This window comes from Lissotriton vulgaris, chromosome 7 (assembly GCF_964263255.1).
Source record: "Lissotriton vulgaris chromosome 7, aLisVul1.2, whole genome shotgun sequence".
NCBI classification, from domain to species: domain Eukaryota; kingdom Metazoa; phylum Chordata; class Amphibia; order Caudata; family Salamandridae; genus Lissotriton; species Lissotriton vulgaris.
Window position 1 is genome coordinate 1,026,499,027 of NC_141695.1, and position 14,568 is coordinate 1,026,513,594.

Genomic DNA, 14,568 nt, shown 5'->3' on the forward strand with positions numbered 1-14,568 from the left:
ATCAAAAAGTTTGAAGATAACTGCTCTAGAGGTTCATGGAACTGCTTGGCGAGTTTGAACAGCCTTATAATTTAAGGCAGTGGGTACTTTAATCTATATATTCACCTAACAACTGACATGGTAGACATTAACTAAGTGACAGTTGCTGGAAAAGGGAGTACTATCAAAAAACTGCTGGCAAACATAGCCAGTTTACAAATGTGACCTGCAAGTGCCCTTGAGCATTAACACCAGTTCTGAGATAATACAAGTTTAAATGTTACATGTCTCCAGGTAACAAACTAATTCCTTTTCCTACATCGCAAATAATTTAAACACAGAGGGGGGCTTTAAAAGTGTCATTTAAGTAGAAACCTCGACAACATAGTTGATCATTGATATGGATTTAAATACAAGCAAAATAAGTGCTAGTCTTTGAATTAGGATACATAGACAACTAATCTGTTGAAACAATAACATCGATTAACAGCTATTGATAATTTTGCACGGATTAAAAGTATGGAAGGGAATTTATGATGAGATTTTGTGAGCAATTCACGGATGACATCATAGAAAATCATTCTTAAATTATTTAACATGGAACTCATTTTTTAGATAACTTATCTGGGTAGAACATGGTTTACAATATTTCTTTTGAATACATGTACAACACTACAGATCAAGCGTGTTTCTCTGCAGTGTCATTCAGTATGACAGCAGCACAGAGTGTGTATGCCGAGTAGGTGGATTCCAGAATATTGGGGAGATATCAAATATATAATAAATGATACAGCTAGTTTATTAAAAGTTAAACTGAATATGTAAATCTGTAACTACATAGCTTGCTTTCTTTCAAACAAGTGCGTTAATCTTTTATTAATAAACAATTGTAGCAGTTCAAAAATTAATATGCTATTGAACACTTACCTTTCAGGCCATGTTTAAGGCAATGCTCCATCACCACAAAGAACTGTTGGAGTGGAGGATAATCAGAATCCAATATTCTTCCCAAGGATAGAGCAGACTGAATTAAGACTTTTATACTGAGTTTCATCATGTTCATCAAGTTAGCTCTCTCTTCCATTATGGCAGTTTGAATGGCTGTTGAAAATTACGAAAATAATATTTATTGATACAAATAGTACAAAAGTGCAGGTTTTTTGCGTACATCGTAGTTGAACTCCCCAGAGAGCATTAGAAAAATATTTATTGAAATGTACCATGTACACTTTTGCGGGAGCTGAACCCCAAATTCGTAATGCACCCACAAATTAAATCACCTCAAAATTACTTCTGAGGTTTCCACTCCAGCACCCTTGATCTTGTGTTAAAGAACACCACCCTCCTCAACATCAGGTCCAACATAAATTTAACAGAGTAATTGCATCAGTAATTGGGAACACCTAACAATTTCGTTCTAGAACAGGAAAAAGTTAAAGGGCTTTATTACAAAATCTAAAAAAATCAGGCAATACAGAAATAAGGTCAAATGCCATGAAGACATAAATACAGAGTGAATAGACAGAAATCAGAATAATTCAAAGTATCAGATAGACAGCAAACTCATTGGAGATTAGAGCAAGGGGATAGTTCTCTAATAAATGGGACAGTGTCTTTGGTGAAAAAGGAGTGGTCTCTTGTTATAGCTCTCTTAGAAGTAAATCAGATAGAATCTTGACAGGAAAATGAAAAGTCTCTTAAGGTAGAACTGTCTGAAACACAAGGGGAACAGACAGCATCTCTATTGGAAAGGAAAGGTCTTTGGCTCACTCACAAAGCCATGTGTTGTTATAAATATCTGGACATGAATATTTGAACATTGTGGAACTAAGTGGAAACATCATATGTTTACAAACTGCAGGACAAGGAATGTCGTATATGTGGTAGAATGCCTGTGTAGAAATATCTATATTGGTAAAACAAACCAACAGGTTAATCTAAGGATTAGCCAACACCGATTGCGAATTAAGAAAAAAAGTCATGACAGCCCCTATGGTTGAGTACTTTGTGGAGAAAAACCATAGTGAAAACTATTTTAAATGGTCTGTCCTTTTTTCAATAACTCAAGAAAAGAGACCGGTGGACGTTGACCGAGCATTACGGCAAAAAGAGGCATATCTAATCCTAAAGGTTAACTGTACACTGACGGGACTTAATAGCTTGACAGAATTATCAAGAATTTAAAAATGTAATAAAGTTTTTGGCCACAATTTGCGTTTTTCACTTGCATTGATTGTCTATGGCCGGTGCATGAACCTATGGAACAAATATCTAGGGGAGTTTACCCATAATGACTGCGCAATGAATTGTAAACTACATGACCCAGAATTCATCCTTTTGGAGTTTTTTAATATTTAAAAGATTAGGAGGTGCGGGCGTAATTAGGTAAAAACCATAGCTAAGAAACATCAAAACTGACTATGCAGAATGCTTGGATAATCTCCGTAGGATTTATCGCGGTGTTAAACAAACTACATGGACCATAACTCTGAGCAAGAGATCACATGATATGAACCAGGTATTCCAAAATGGCTGCTGCAGCAGAAGTGTAGGAGGATTGATGTCTGAGAATACGAGTGGTAGCAGCAGGTAAGCCATGGCTTTGACGGCTTTTAGCTCCCCAAAAGGAACAATAAGCATGCCAGAATATAAATTCCCCCAATTCAATCATTTTTAGGGTCGAGTTAATATAGTAAAAGAAAAGCGGCCATTCAAGGTGAGGGAGGGGCCAGCATACAAGCAGGTTTGTCGTAGTACACACTTTAACCTTGCTTCAAATTATCGTGTTTATGGTGCGATATTCTTATAGAAGTGATTTCCACTTCAGATTGTACTAGGCACACGCGGCAATGAAATGAAAGAAAATGTGCATGCTGCATTTTGAATATCGACTTCATGCACAAGTAAAGGTATGATAGACAGTATATTGATTCAAGACAATGCCCCAAACATGGTTGGAAGCATGCACCTTTAATATATGCCTGCACTCTCTTTTTGTTAGCATCTTCGAGTGAAATTACAATACAACACCGCCTGACGGCGACGTCCATCACCTTGAGCTCTGTTTAAAAGGTATGAACATAACAGGGTATCCCCCTTTTGAATTTCTCAATAAAACCTGATCCCACCCCTAAAAACAACTTCTCTCTCATTGCAGATATTGAGATAACGCCCCGTTGTTCGAAACGGTCTCTCCTTGAATAAAATAGGCTGACTTGAAGCCCTTTTTTCGTTTTGTTGACTTACAAGGGAAATGACCAACTAAAGACAGGTACTTCCTTCAGAAAATGAATTGTGCAAAACAAGATATAGGAGTAGGTAGCAATCTAGTAATAAATCTTAAATGTCTTTCTGCATTCTATACAGAAAACTAACAAAGCCCTGATGACAGTCCGGGAACTGGTTTCCCTGGACTAGAAACGCGTCGGCACACCAGAAGGAGCAAGCAATATCATTAAGAGTTTTTGAATCAGTCAAGGCTGATTTATAAGTTATTTCCATCTCTTGGCTTTGCTACTTTGTTTTGACTTTGTCTTTTTCCTTTGATTGTGATTGATTCGATTTAATGAAATTATACATTTTTCATGTGTATATGTAAAAAGTTTTGTTTGTGGAATGTATAAAATTTGTAAATATGTAGTTGTAAATAGTCATGTAAATATTATGAATGTATTTTCCTTTTTGGTGAAATTTTGAAAAAGGTATAGAAACATTTGATAAAGTAAATAGGTATAAATAGAAATACCAGGTCAAACTCATACACTGCGCTTGTCCCATCCATATAAATATTTTGGTTAAGAATGTCGGGTGTAGGCACTTTTTTGTGATTTACGGCTATAAATTTCTAAGGCATAAAGAATAATGGAAAACGACTGATTCAGCATGATATGACCACTGATAGCACAACATTAACCAATTACAATTTTAATATGCCACAAATTAACCAATTACAATTTTAATATGCCACAAATTCTACAGCAATAGCTCTAACCCCATTTAATGTAAGGCTCCAGCTTCTTCTGTGTGGTTGCTGTTCGGAAATGCGGAACATCATGAAACATTTTATAACTATTGATACATACACCAGTGGATTATATTTGGCGCACAGCGGAACACATCAGAAGTGTCCCTGGACACTCAGCAACATTAGAAACATGAAAAAAGCTCTATTCATAACACACTCACTTCAAGGAAAATAACCTGCGATGCCACCGTGCCCAGTGGAAATTTTGAGAGACCCTGGGGGCAAGATGACATTCAGGGGTACATTGACTGGGAGGGAAAGGAGCAGTAACCTGATGAGCAGTACATCAGAACAACAACCATGTTAATTAACATGAAGTCTCCATAAAAATGTGGCACAACTGTAATAAATAAATAAATCCCCTTCTTAATGTCTCATGAATATCATTCCAAGTTAATATTATTAGTTCAGCATTCACACACACACGCTTTAAAAGATGTATAAACAATTATGGCCAAATAAGGAGAGCATCAGATTAATGGCACATCCCACCAAAGAATAAACTCCCAACTAGTTACAACCTAAAATAAAACTACAGTAATCAACTTGCCATTGAGCACAGGACCTGGACATCAACCATACTGCAAATAAATTATATTGAACTGCACTTCAACAACTTTTAATTGGTTACATACAATTTCCTTGTATATTAAAAAAATCCCAGCAACTGTTCCTGTTACAGTACACTTACCAAGCTGAACACTTCTCTCTCCCCAAACAGAAGACAACACCTATCTTAAACAAATAGATACGTGGCAAATGAAACAGAGGAAAGGAACCTCTGACACTGATTGCAATATTATTCCCATTTCACAATGCATGCACATAAATGCCCCAAAAGCTCCTGATGATTTCAACTGAAAAGCAACATCGACAAAGAAAACTGCTGCTGCTGAAAACTAAAGACTGTTCCTGAAGTAAGTGTTATCACTCGCCGTATTTATCATTATGCATTGGGGAGAACTGACTGATGGGATGAGAGGAAGTTTACTACCACCCTATTTTTATATTGGCTTCACTTAAAAACTATAATAAGAAAGCAACAGTGTTTTTGTTCTTTTGACCTAGATTATACCTCCATTCCTATAATGAAGCATGATGTTACTTTATTGAAACCTTATGCACAAGGATCAGTGCAACCTTACTTAATGGAAGCATTGTCGATTAGATTAAAATTAGATTTCTTAAAACTCAGATTTGTATTATTTGATCTAGATTAGATAAGGTAAACATGGAAATAAACTTGAGCTAAACTATGACCTGTCAGTTTTGTCTTTATAGGTAGGAATAAGTGGCTCACGTATTCTGCAACTAAATTAGCAAAAATAAGCTTTACAAATGTAAAAATTCTACACAATCACAAACTGGTCAGCACTAGCATTCCTCTTAATGCAATATTGCCTTGTGCATGTCTGAATCAGATAAATGCTAAGAAACCTTTTGTATTTCTGTAACACTCAGAACTAGCTCTACTTTTTATGTAATATTGTTTAGAGCAGTATCTTAATTAGGATAAATGTTTTGAATTATTAATATATATCTTTGTAATGGTTTTAATTAACTATACAATAAAGATACAATCTAATCCAACCAGCAAAGTGACACCCGTGCCACAAATGACAAAAGTACCACTGTCTAAGACAGCTAGGTTAGAGAACTTTAAAATGCACATGTTTGGCTGGCCATCCCAAGACGGCCGGCCAAAGAGACATGAGCGTTTTAAAGCGCAAAGCTTCCTGCTGCCACTCGTCCTGTCACTCTGTTCAGGATGGGTCAGTTGTTGAAAAATCGGTAATAAATAAAGTTTATTACCATTTTATTTGTCAGCTCTGGCCTGAGAAGCGACTTTCCTCCGCTCAAACGGAGGAGACGCCACTAACTAAAATGTAAGGAGAGTGCTTTACATGAACCTCCCACAACGAGTTCATAGTGCATAACCAAGAAGGGTGCAACAGCAAGGCACCCCAACCACAAAAGAAGACACCAGTGACAGTGGCTTCATAAACATTAGCAAACTTCTACTACGAAGACTAGGAGCAGACATTCTGGAACAACAAAGATATGAGACATCACCAAAGAGGAAGCACCCATTGTAACACATTAGTAATATCCTTAAGGATGCTCTACTATTCTAGCAAAAAGCAGAGAGTCATTCTGAAAGTCAAGTGGGATGACATTCACAAGCAAATCTATGCAATTGTGTTAACTATGCTCCTCAATCTATAGTGTTCTCATTATTCCTTACAGCAATGTGATATTGTGAGCTATCATAGGATTGCATCCATGGCTGGAGGTCACCCACTGTGCGACTGCTACTTTGGCTGCCAGAGGAATAGAAATAAGCATTTGCAATGCAATAGGTCTCGCATTAGGAAAGTTTGATTGGTATTGTAAATGACACATTTTTTCTTTATGTGTTGGTTTTGAAAATAGCACAATTAATAGCTTTGTCATTTACAATGCCGATAGTTATAACGTTCGCAAATGTGACACCTATAGCATTTGTAATGCAATATGTGTTGTATTTACGTGACTTAGATGTATTGATATTACAAATAACAATGGCTTAAAAAAATTAATACTTAAATAAAAGTTATTGTAATTTATAATGGCAATAGCTTAAACTTTTGCAAATAACTTTTGTAAAGATTATGACCAGTGTATTGTATTGTGACGAAAATCCAAGAACAGAAGTAAAATATTAACATCTTTTTGTGACATTTGTAATAAAGCTTGAAACATTGAGAGAACATATTTGAACCAGTTGTTGTTGAATGGTTGCACAGATTGATGCTGTGGTGGCGCGGAGTGATGCTGTGGCGTTCAGTGATGCTGTGGAAGCGCATAGGGATGTTGAAATGCCATGAGTGATGTTGTGGTGGTGCTGAGTGATGCTGTGGTGGTGCGATAGATAGAGAGATAGAGTAAGGGCGATTTATAGATAGAGTAAGGGCGATTTATAGATAGAGTGAGGGCGATTTATAGATAGAGTGAGGGCGATAGATAGATAGAGTGAGGGCGATAGAAAGATAGAGTGAAGGGGATGGATAGAGTGAGGGCGATAGATAGATAGAGTGAGGGCGATAGATAGATAGATAGAGAGAGGGTGATAGAAAGATAGAGTGAAGGGGATGGATAGAGTGAGGGCGATAGATAGATAGAATGAGGGCGATAGATAGATAGAGTGAGGGCGATAGATAGCTAGAGAGACACAGAGTGAGGGCGATAGATAGATAGAGAGATAGAGTGAGGGCGATAGATAGAGAGATAAAGTAAGGGCGATAGATAGATAGAGTGAGGGCGATAGAGAGATAGAGTGAGGGCGATAGAGAGATAGAGTGAGGGCGATAGAGAGATAGAGTGAGGGCGATAGAGAGATAGAGTGAGGGCGATAGAGAGATAGAGTGAGGGCGATAGATCGAGAGATAGAGTGAGGGCGATAGATCGAGAGATAGAGTGAGGGCGATAGATAGAGAGATAGAGTGAGGGCGCTAGAAAGATAGAGTGAAGGGGATGGATAGAGTGAGGGCGATAGATAGATAGAGAGATAGAGTGAGGGCGATAGATAGAGAGATAAAGTAAGGGCGATAGATAGATAGAGTGAGGGCGATAGAGAGATAGAGTGAGGGCGATAGATCGAGAGATAGAGTGAGGGCGATAGATCGAGAGATAGAGTGAGGGCGATAGATCGAGAGATAGAGTGAGGGCGATAGATCGAGAGATAGAGTGAGGGCGATAGATCGAGAGATAGAGTGAGGGCGATAGATGAAGAGATAGAGTGAGGGCGATAGATGAAGAGATAGAGTGAGGGCGATAGAGAGATAGAGTGAGGGCGATAGATGGATAGAGTGAGGGCGATAGATGGATAGAGTGAGGGCGATAGATGGATAGAGTGAAGGGGATGGATAGAGTGAGGGTGACAGATAGAGTGAGGGCGATATATAGAGTGAGGGCGATAGATCGAGAGATAGAGTGAGGGCGATAGATCGAGAGATAGAGAGAGGGCGCTAGAAAGATAGAGTGAAGGGGATGGATAGAGTGAGGGCGATAGAGAGATAGAGTGAGGGCGATAGATAGAGAGATAGAGTGAGGGCGATAGATAGAGAGATAGAGTGAGGGCGATAGATAGAGAGATAGAGTGAGGGCGATAGAGAGATAGAGAGATAGAGTGAGGGCGATAGATAGAGAGATAGAGTGAGGACGATAGATAGATAGAGAGATAGAGTGAGGACGATAGATAGAGAGATAGAGTGAGGACGATAGATAGATAGAGAGATAGAGTGAGGACGATAGATAGAGAGATAGAGTGAGGGCGATAGATAGATAGATAGAGAGATAGAGTGAGGGCGATAGATAGAGAGATAGAGTGAGGGCGATAGATAGAGAGATAGAGTGAGGGCGATAGAGAGATAGAGAGATAAAGTAAGGGTGATAGATAGATAGAGTGAGGGCGACAGATAGATAGATAGAGTGAGGGCGATAGATAGAGAGATAGATAGTGAGGGCGATAGATAGAGTGAGGGCGATAGAGTAAGGGCGATAGATGGATAGAGTGAGGGCGATAGATGGATAGAGTGAGGGCGATAGATGGATAGAGTGAGGGCGATAGATGGATAGAGTGAGAGCGATAGATGGATAGAGTGAGGGCGATAGATGGATAGAGTGAGGGCGATAGATGTATAGAGTGAGGGCGATAGATGGATAGAGTGAGGGCGATAGATGTATAGAGTGAGGGCGATAGATGGATAGAGTGAAGGGGATGGATAGAGTGAGGGTGACAGATAGAGTGAAGGCGATATATAGAGTGAGGGCGATAGATATATAGAGTGAGGGCGATAGATAGATAAATAGATAGAGTGAGGGTGATAGAAAGATAGAGTGAAGGGGATGGATAGAGTGAGGGCGATAGATAGAGTGAGGGCGATATAGTGAGGGCGATAGAGTGAGGGCGATAGATGGATAGAGTAAGGGCGATAGAAGGATAGAGTATGGGCTATAGATAGATAGAGTGAGGGCGAAAGATAGATAGATAGATAGATAGATAGATAGATACTTTATTCGATATATTGTCATATCATAAAAGTACATTAATCATAAAAAATATTAGCATTAAAATACATTAAATTATGCTCATGATAAAAACCTGACTACATTAAAATATGAAACAGCTCAAAAATACATGACAATATAAGTTTCAGACACTTAAGATAGGTTATAGTTAACAATCATAATCATTCGGCCTTAGAAGTAATAAGTTTAAACATTCTTATACGGGTTATACAAGCACTTGAGAGGTACTTTGCCACACCAAACCATGAAAAGTGGAAGGCTATTGGTTGTAATAATACGTAGAGCAACCCGAAAGTCTCTGGTTCCAAGCTCCCTACAAACCGGTTTAAGCCATCTCTGCCTTGCTCGCTTGTAGCTTTTACAGCCGAACATAAAGTGAGCAAGGGATTCTATTTTACACGGACAGCATGGGCATCCACCGTTCAGTGACCTTGAGGCTTTCTAACATTTGGTAAAATGATTCAGAGGCAGGGTTCCATATCTCATCTTTAGGAAAATGACTCTGTCTCTGGGCGTTTTTATCACGTCAAGAAAGGGTTCCAGCCTTCTTGTTGGTTTATGTTTCAAAAATTGCATAGTTAATATTCCCCTACTTGGGTTCCTCTGTTCAAGGGCCTCCACCCACTCCCAGTAAATTTTCTTTATTACTTGCTTTGGGGGTGGTGCCTGGGAAATCCAGAATTCAGTCAAACCTAGCTTTGTGATCATCTCTTTGAGTTTATTTAGCCAGCGTATTTTACCACCCGAGTTCAATGCAATCAGCTCGTCCAGCACTAGAGCATAATGTGCCAGCTCTGGGGTCCTCCTTAAGCGAACCCAAAACAACAGAGGGCGCAAGTGAAGTACATCTGTAATTGGACGTTTGCCCATATCCAAATACAATGGTGTCAATGGGGTGGAGACAGGTAAGACAGCCAGCTCCCTAATAAATTTGTTCTCTGCCTTTACCAATAACTCAACATTTTCACCTCCCCATAGTTCTGCCCCGTAAGAGGTTGAGGGCATCGCCCTACCTTCATCTACAGCTAGAGCAGGGCCAATCGGTCTACTTACTGATAACCGCTGGCTCCTTAGTATAGCACCCGACACTCTCCTGAGATTTAGATGCATCTTAGCTATATGAGAATCCCACCTCATTTTGCTGTTTATCCTTATACCCAGGTAGTCGAATTCCTCCACCACCTCAAGAGAACTACCATTGAGGGTGAACTGGGGAATCTTTCCATTTTTTTTGGGGGGGGGGGTAAAACCATTAACTTAGTTTTGGTCGTATTAATGGTGAGACCATGCTCATCACAGAATAGATTGAATTTATCCAAAAGTTTTTGCAGGCCCACCGGGGTTTTGGCCAACAGGAGGGTGTTGTCCGCAAACAGGAGAGTTGGTGTTTTTTCTCCTGCCAGGACCGGGGCATCCGCACTGTCTTCCCTCAATCGCTCCACCACCCCGTTAACAAAGAGAGAGAACAGTGTCTGCGCCATCACACAGCCCTGGTGTACCCCCCTATTCACTGCCACCCTCCTCGTTAGCTGCCCTTGGCTCCCCCATCTAATCCTGGCATAACTATCCTCGTGGAGCTTAACTATCAGTTCCAGGAGGTATCCTGGGAAGCCCATATCCAGTAACACCCTCCAGAGCTTTTCACGAGGTACCAAACCAAAGGCGCTTTTTAAATCAACAAAAGCCAGGTAGAGTTTTCCCTTTCTAACGCTGACTGTTTTCCAGTAAATTGCCCAAAACCTGAAAACCTGGTCCATAGTCCCCACATTTTTGCGAAAACCTGCTTGAAAGTGGGAGAGAATACAACCCTCCTCTACCCATCTGTCTATTCTATTCACAACCACCAGTCCAACTACTTTTTGCATTGCATCGATTAAACTAATCGGTCTATAGTTGGTGGGGTCTTCCTTGTCACCTTTCTTGTGGATTGTGACCACTTCTGCCCCCTTCCAGGAGTCAGGTACGGGATAACCAGCAAGAATTAGATTTATTAGTGGGGCAATAAGATTGGACCACAACTTAGGATCATGTAAAAACAGATCACCCGGTATCCCATCTTGGCCAGCCGCTTTCGCTGGAGGTATTTTCCTTATGGCTGCAGCTACCTTATGTGCTGTAAAGGGCTCATCAGTTGTAGTCCTATTATTACTGGGATATGGCTGATCCAAACCTAGTGGGGGTATATCCTTCCCACAATTATACAGGTTAGAGAAATGTGTATGCCATTGTTGTTCGTTTATATGGTTGGCTAAGGGATCATTAACTTTTCTATCTAACCTGTTTATCATTTTCCAGAATAATATAGTGTTCTTAGAGGTTGCTGCCACCCTTAGTTCCTGCCAATACTCCTCCTCCCAATCCCTCTTAGCCTCTATTTTACAGCTTTTATAGTCTTTTCTTGCCAGCCGCAAAGCTACATTATCCTTCCTGTTAATTGCCCTTCCAATTTCCCTTCTTTTCTCCCTACATTGAGCCGTATACCAAGGAGTGCTAGCTTGTTGAATACCTTTCTTTCCTGGGCCTCCAACCCCATTTATAGAGAATAGGGATCCAATGTCCTTTATCAGGGTGTTATAGGAGACTTCAAGGCTAAAGTTAGTACCCTCCATATTAGTGCCCATGTTTACATGAACCAATTCAGTGGTGAGTGATTCAACCATCCTTTTAACAGAGAGCAAGTTATCCTCTTGACCTAACATTCTATTCCATTTAAGTTTGCGATTACCATCTGACGGGATTAGTTCTTTTGTGACTAATAACGGGGTTTCTACAAAGTTCCTCTCCCTCCCCCATTTTATTCCCATGCACAGTGGATTATGGTCACTGAATGGACAATGCTAAAATACTTTTGCAGAGAGAAGCTTTCTGGATCCGAAAATTACAGACATTAGTTCCCCAGGGGCTAAATGACAAGATGGAAATTGTATGATTCCTTTTAAGTTCTGATATAGCAATAGGGATCCTAATACACAATAACACACACATACACTGAAAACATGTGGTTATATAAGGGTGTCATCATTCAAATGAATGCATTCTAAAGAAATTAGATACATAGATTGTAACATAGGCAGTCGTATATAAAGTTTGGCATTATTTGCCTAGAATGACATATGTATAGATTGTAAATAGGCAGGGTTATTATCAACTTGTTAAATGAGATGTTTCTGACAACATGGAGAAGTCATACATAAAATAGTTGGTTTAGACTAAAAATGATTTCACCACTATATTAGCACCAACCTAGGGTAAATAAATCAAATAGTTCACCCTCGCAGCTACAGTAATAGGTCATGTTAATCGTATTATGTACAGTGTTAACAACAAAGCTGGTTTATAAAACCAAGCTACTCCAAGAGAATACATAAAATAAACTTTTTAATTAAACGCGTTAGGAAATCTGTTATAAACATAATTCCTAGATACTTCGAGAAATCACCATGCATTTCTTAAGAGAAAGTTCGTTTTTTTCAAACAACCACATAACGTTAAAACGCCTTCTTCTTTAAGTTGTCAGTGACAAACACAAGAGAAGCAATATAATGGCGTCTCAGGTCCAATACCCGCTTTTTTATGTCCATACGCTTTTTAGCACATAAATTCATATCCAAGACGTATAAAGTTGTCTATTTCAAACTAGAAAGCTTTCTATTGCGAGCACCGTCAAAAGTCTGTTGTCTATGTTCATGCATTTGACAACAAGAAAGTTGTAATAAAAGAAGGACATGCGGGGAGGAGCCAAGATGGCGACCTGATCGGACGCGCAGCTCTCGGCTCCGCCGGCCCCGGAATCCCGCACCATAATCCTGCTAGCTTCGCTCACCTGTTTTTGTCCTAGAAGGTGCGGGACACGGCGCTGCTGTCACCGGTGATCCGCCGGCCTCTCCACTCGCCCGGGATCACCAGCTACGGAACGATTCGCCCCGGCCCGGGAACCAGCTCGCACTACAACGCGCCCAGACCCCGCAAACGCTGCACAGCCGATCCGCTGCGGGGGTGGCGCTACTGGACGGCGCTTCCTCGCAGGAGCGCACCCTTGGCGCTGCCTGCCGCTGGTGAACGCTGTACACGCTTCCTGCAGTGCGGTGGCAGGGAGAAGAAGTGTTACCCGGCGAGTCCTTTGTTCCCGGCCGCCATGTCTTGGCGCTGCTCTCCTCGTCCCACTGGTCGCTAACTGCAATCCCCACCAGGCACTGCTTGCCTCATTGCTTGCTATGGACCCACAGGCATTGCCCCAACTCGGGCGGACTGCTGCACGCCCGGGGACTGATCCGACACCAACATCGCGCCCCGTGATTTTCCCCATTCCCCACCCCACAGCGTCTCGTTGGGGAGAAGACAAGATGGCGACGCCGGTGGCTCGCCATGGTGCGGACCTTTACCTAGTCACCCCACGGCATAGCGAGCGCATTGATCCTGAAGGGGCCGTGGTAGGCCCCCCCCCATGGGTGTGCGGGAACGGGGACACTTCTGCCTGACTTCACTCTTGGAGACGTGCTGGCAGCCCTGGGTGAGTTGGCATTAGCGATGAAGACCACATACACCGAGTTGGGGGTGCGGCTCGATGCTTGCGCCCGAGCCTTCGGACAGGAGCAAGGGTCTTGTCCTCCACGGAGCTCCAGGCGGGAGCTGCCACAGTCCGCTGCCGCGGCATTTCCTCGGAGGGATACAGTGGATGCAACAGTTACTACACCGGTGGAGAGTAGTGGATTGTTGCCAATTTACAGCTCGGTCGGCGCTACAGAGTTTCCCCCTAGCTCCGAGCTCAACTGTGTGCTACAGTCTGCGATGGGGGACAGTCGGCTACCGGTGGATTGCCCTCCTGGTTTTTCAACTACACTCTTGTCGCGAGTTTGGTTTGCTTTGATTTGTGACTCTGGCGGCTTGGACATGCTAAAGGGGATTGATACCGAGGGACAACAGTATCCTGGGAGCGGACGCCATTTCTCCTTTGTCTACGCATCGCCCCCCTCCTTGGAGCGGCCATTTCCTAACGTCTTCCTGGACCGCACTGGACTACTATGCAAGAGGGGTGAGGGGCCGTGTCCCAGAACGGGCCAGGGCTAGGAGACTTTCTATGGTTTGATAGCCGGGCGGATGGGGGGGGAGGCACGGTGGTTCTTGACCTAGGCCTGAGTTTTACGGACTGTCTATTGATTCGCCCTGACTGATTTACTGTTTGTTGCTTTGCTTGATACTGTTGTGGGGGCGGGAACTGTTATTTAGGCTGGCGGAGTCTGTATGTATATACGATTGGTCCTCCTCCCGGTTTTCACTCTTGTGGGAGTTCGGGGATGGTTTACTGTTCCTACTCTCCAAGTCACAGGGTTATTTTCCTTTTTCTTTTTCCCTTTGCTTTCTCTTCTTCTTCCTTTCTCTACTCTCGCTATATTTCGGGTTTTTTGGGGCGACAGACACTCTGCTAGGGGGGGGGGCAGGCCATAGCCTCTGCATGTGTGTAGGGTGGGGGGTTACTTATTGGTTCGAGGAGTTTT

At 41.7% G+C, this 14,568-nt stretch overlaps 1 protein-coding gene across 2 annotated transcripts in view; it reads right to left on the reverse strand.

Annotated features, from left to right (window-relative positions):
* RUFY1 (RUN and FYVE domain containing 1) overlaps positions 1–14,568 on the reverse strand; it is a 717,137-nt gene that overhangs the window by 648,895 nt on the left and 53,674 nt on the right. For both annotated transcript variants that reach the window (XM_086931454.1, XM_086931453.1), the window contains exon 2: positions 907–1,080. In XM_086931454.1, coding sequence (XP_086787580.1) covers positions 907–1,063 — 157 coding nt within the window. In that variant the 5' untranslated portion in view covers positions 1,064–1,080. The remainder of the gene's footprint in view (positions 1–906; positions 1,081–14,568) is intronic.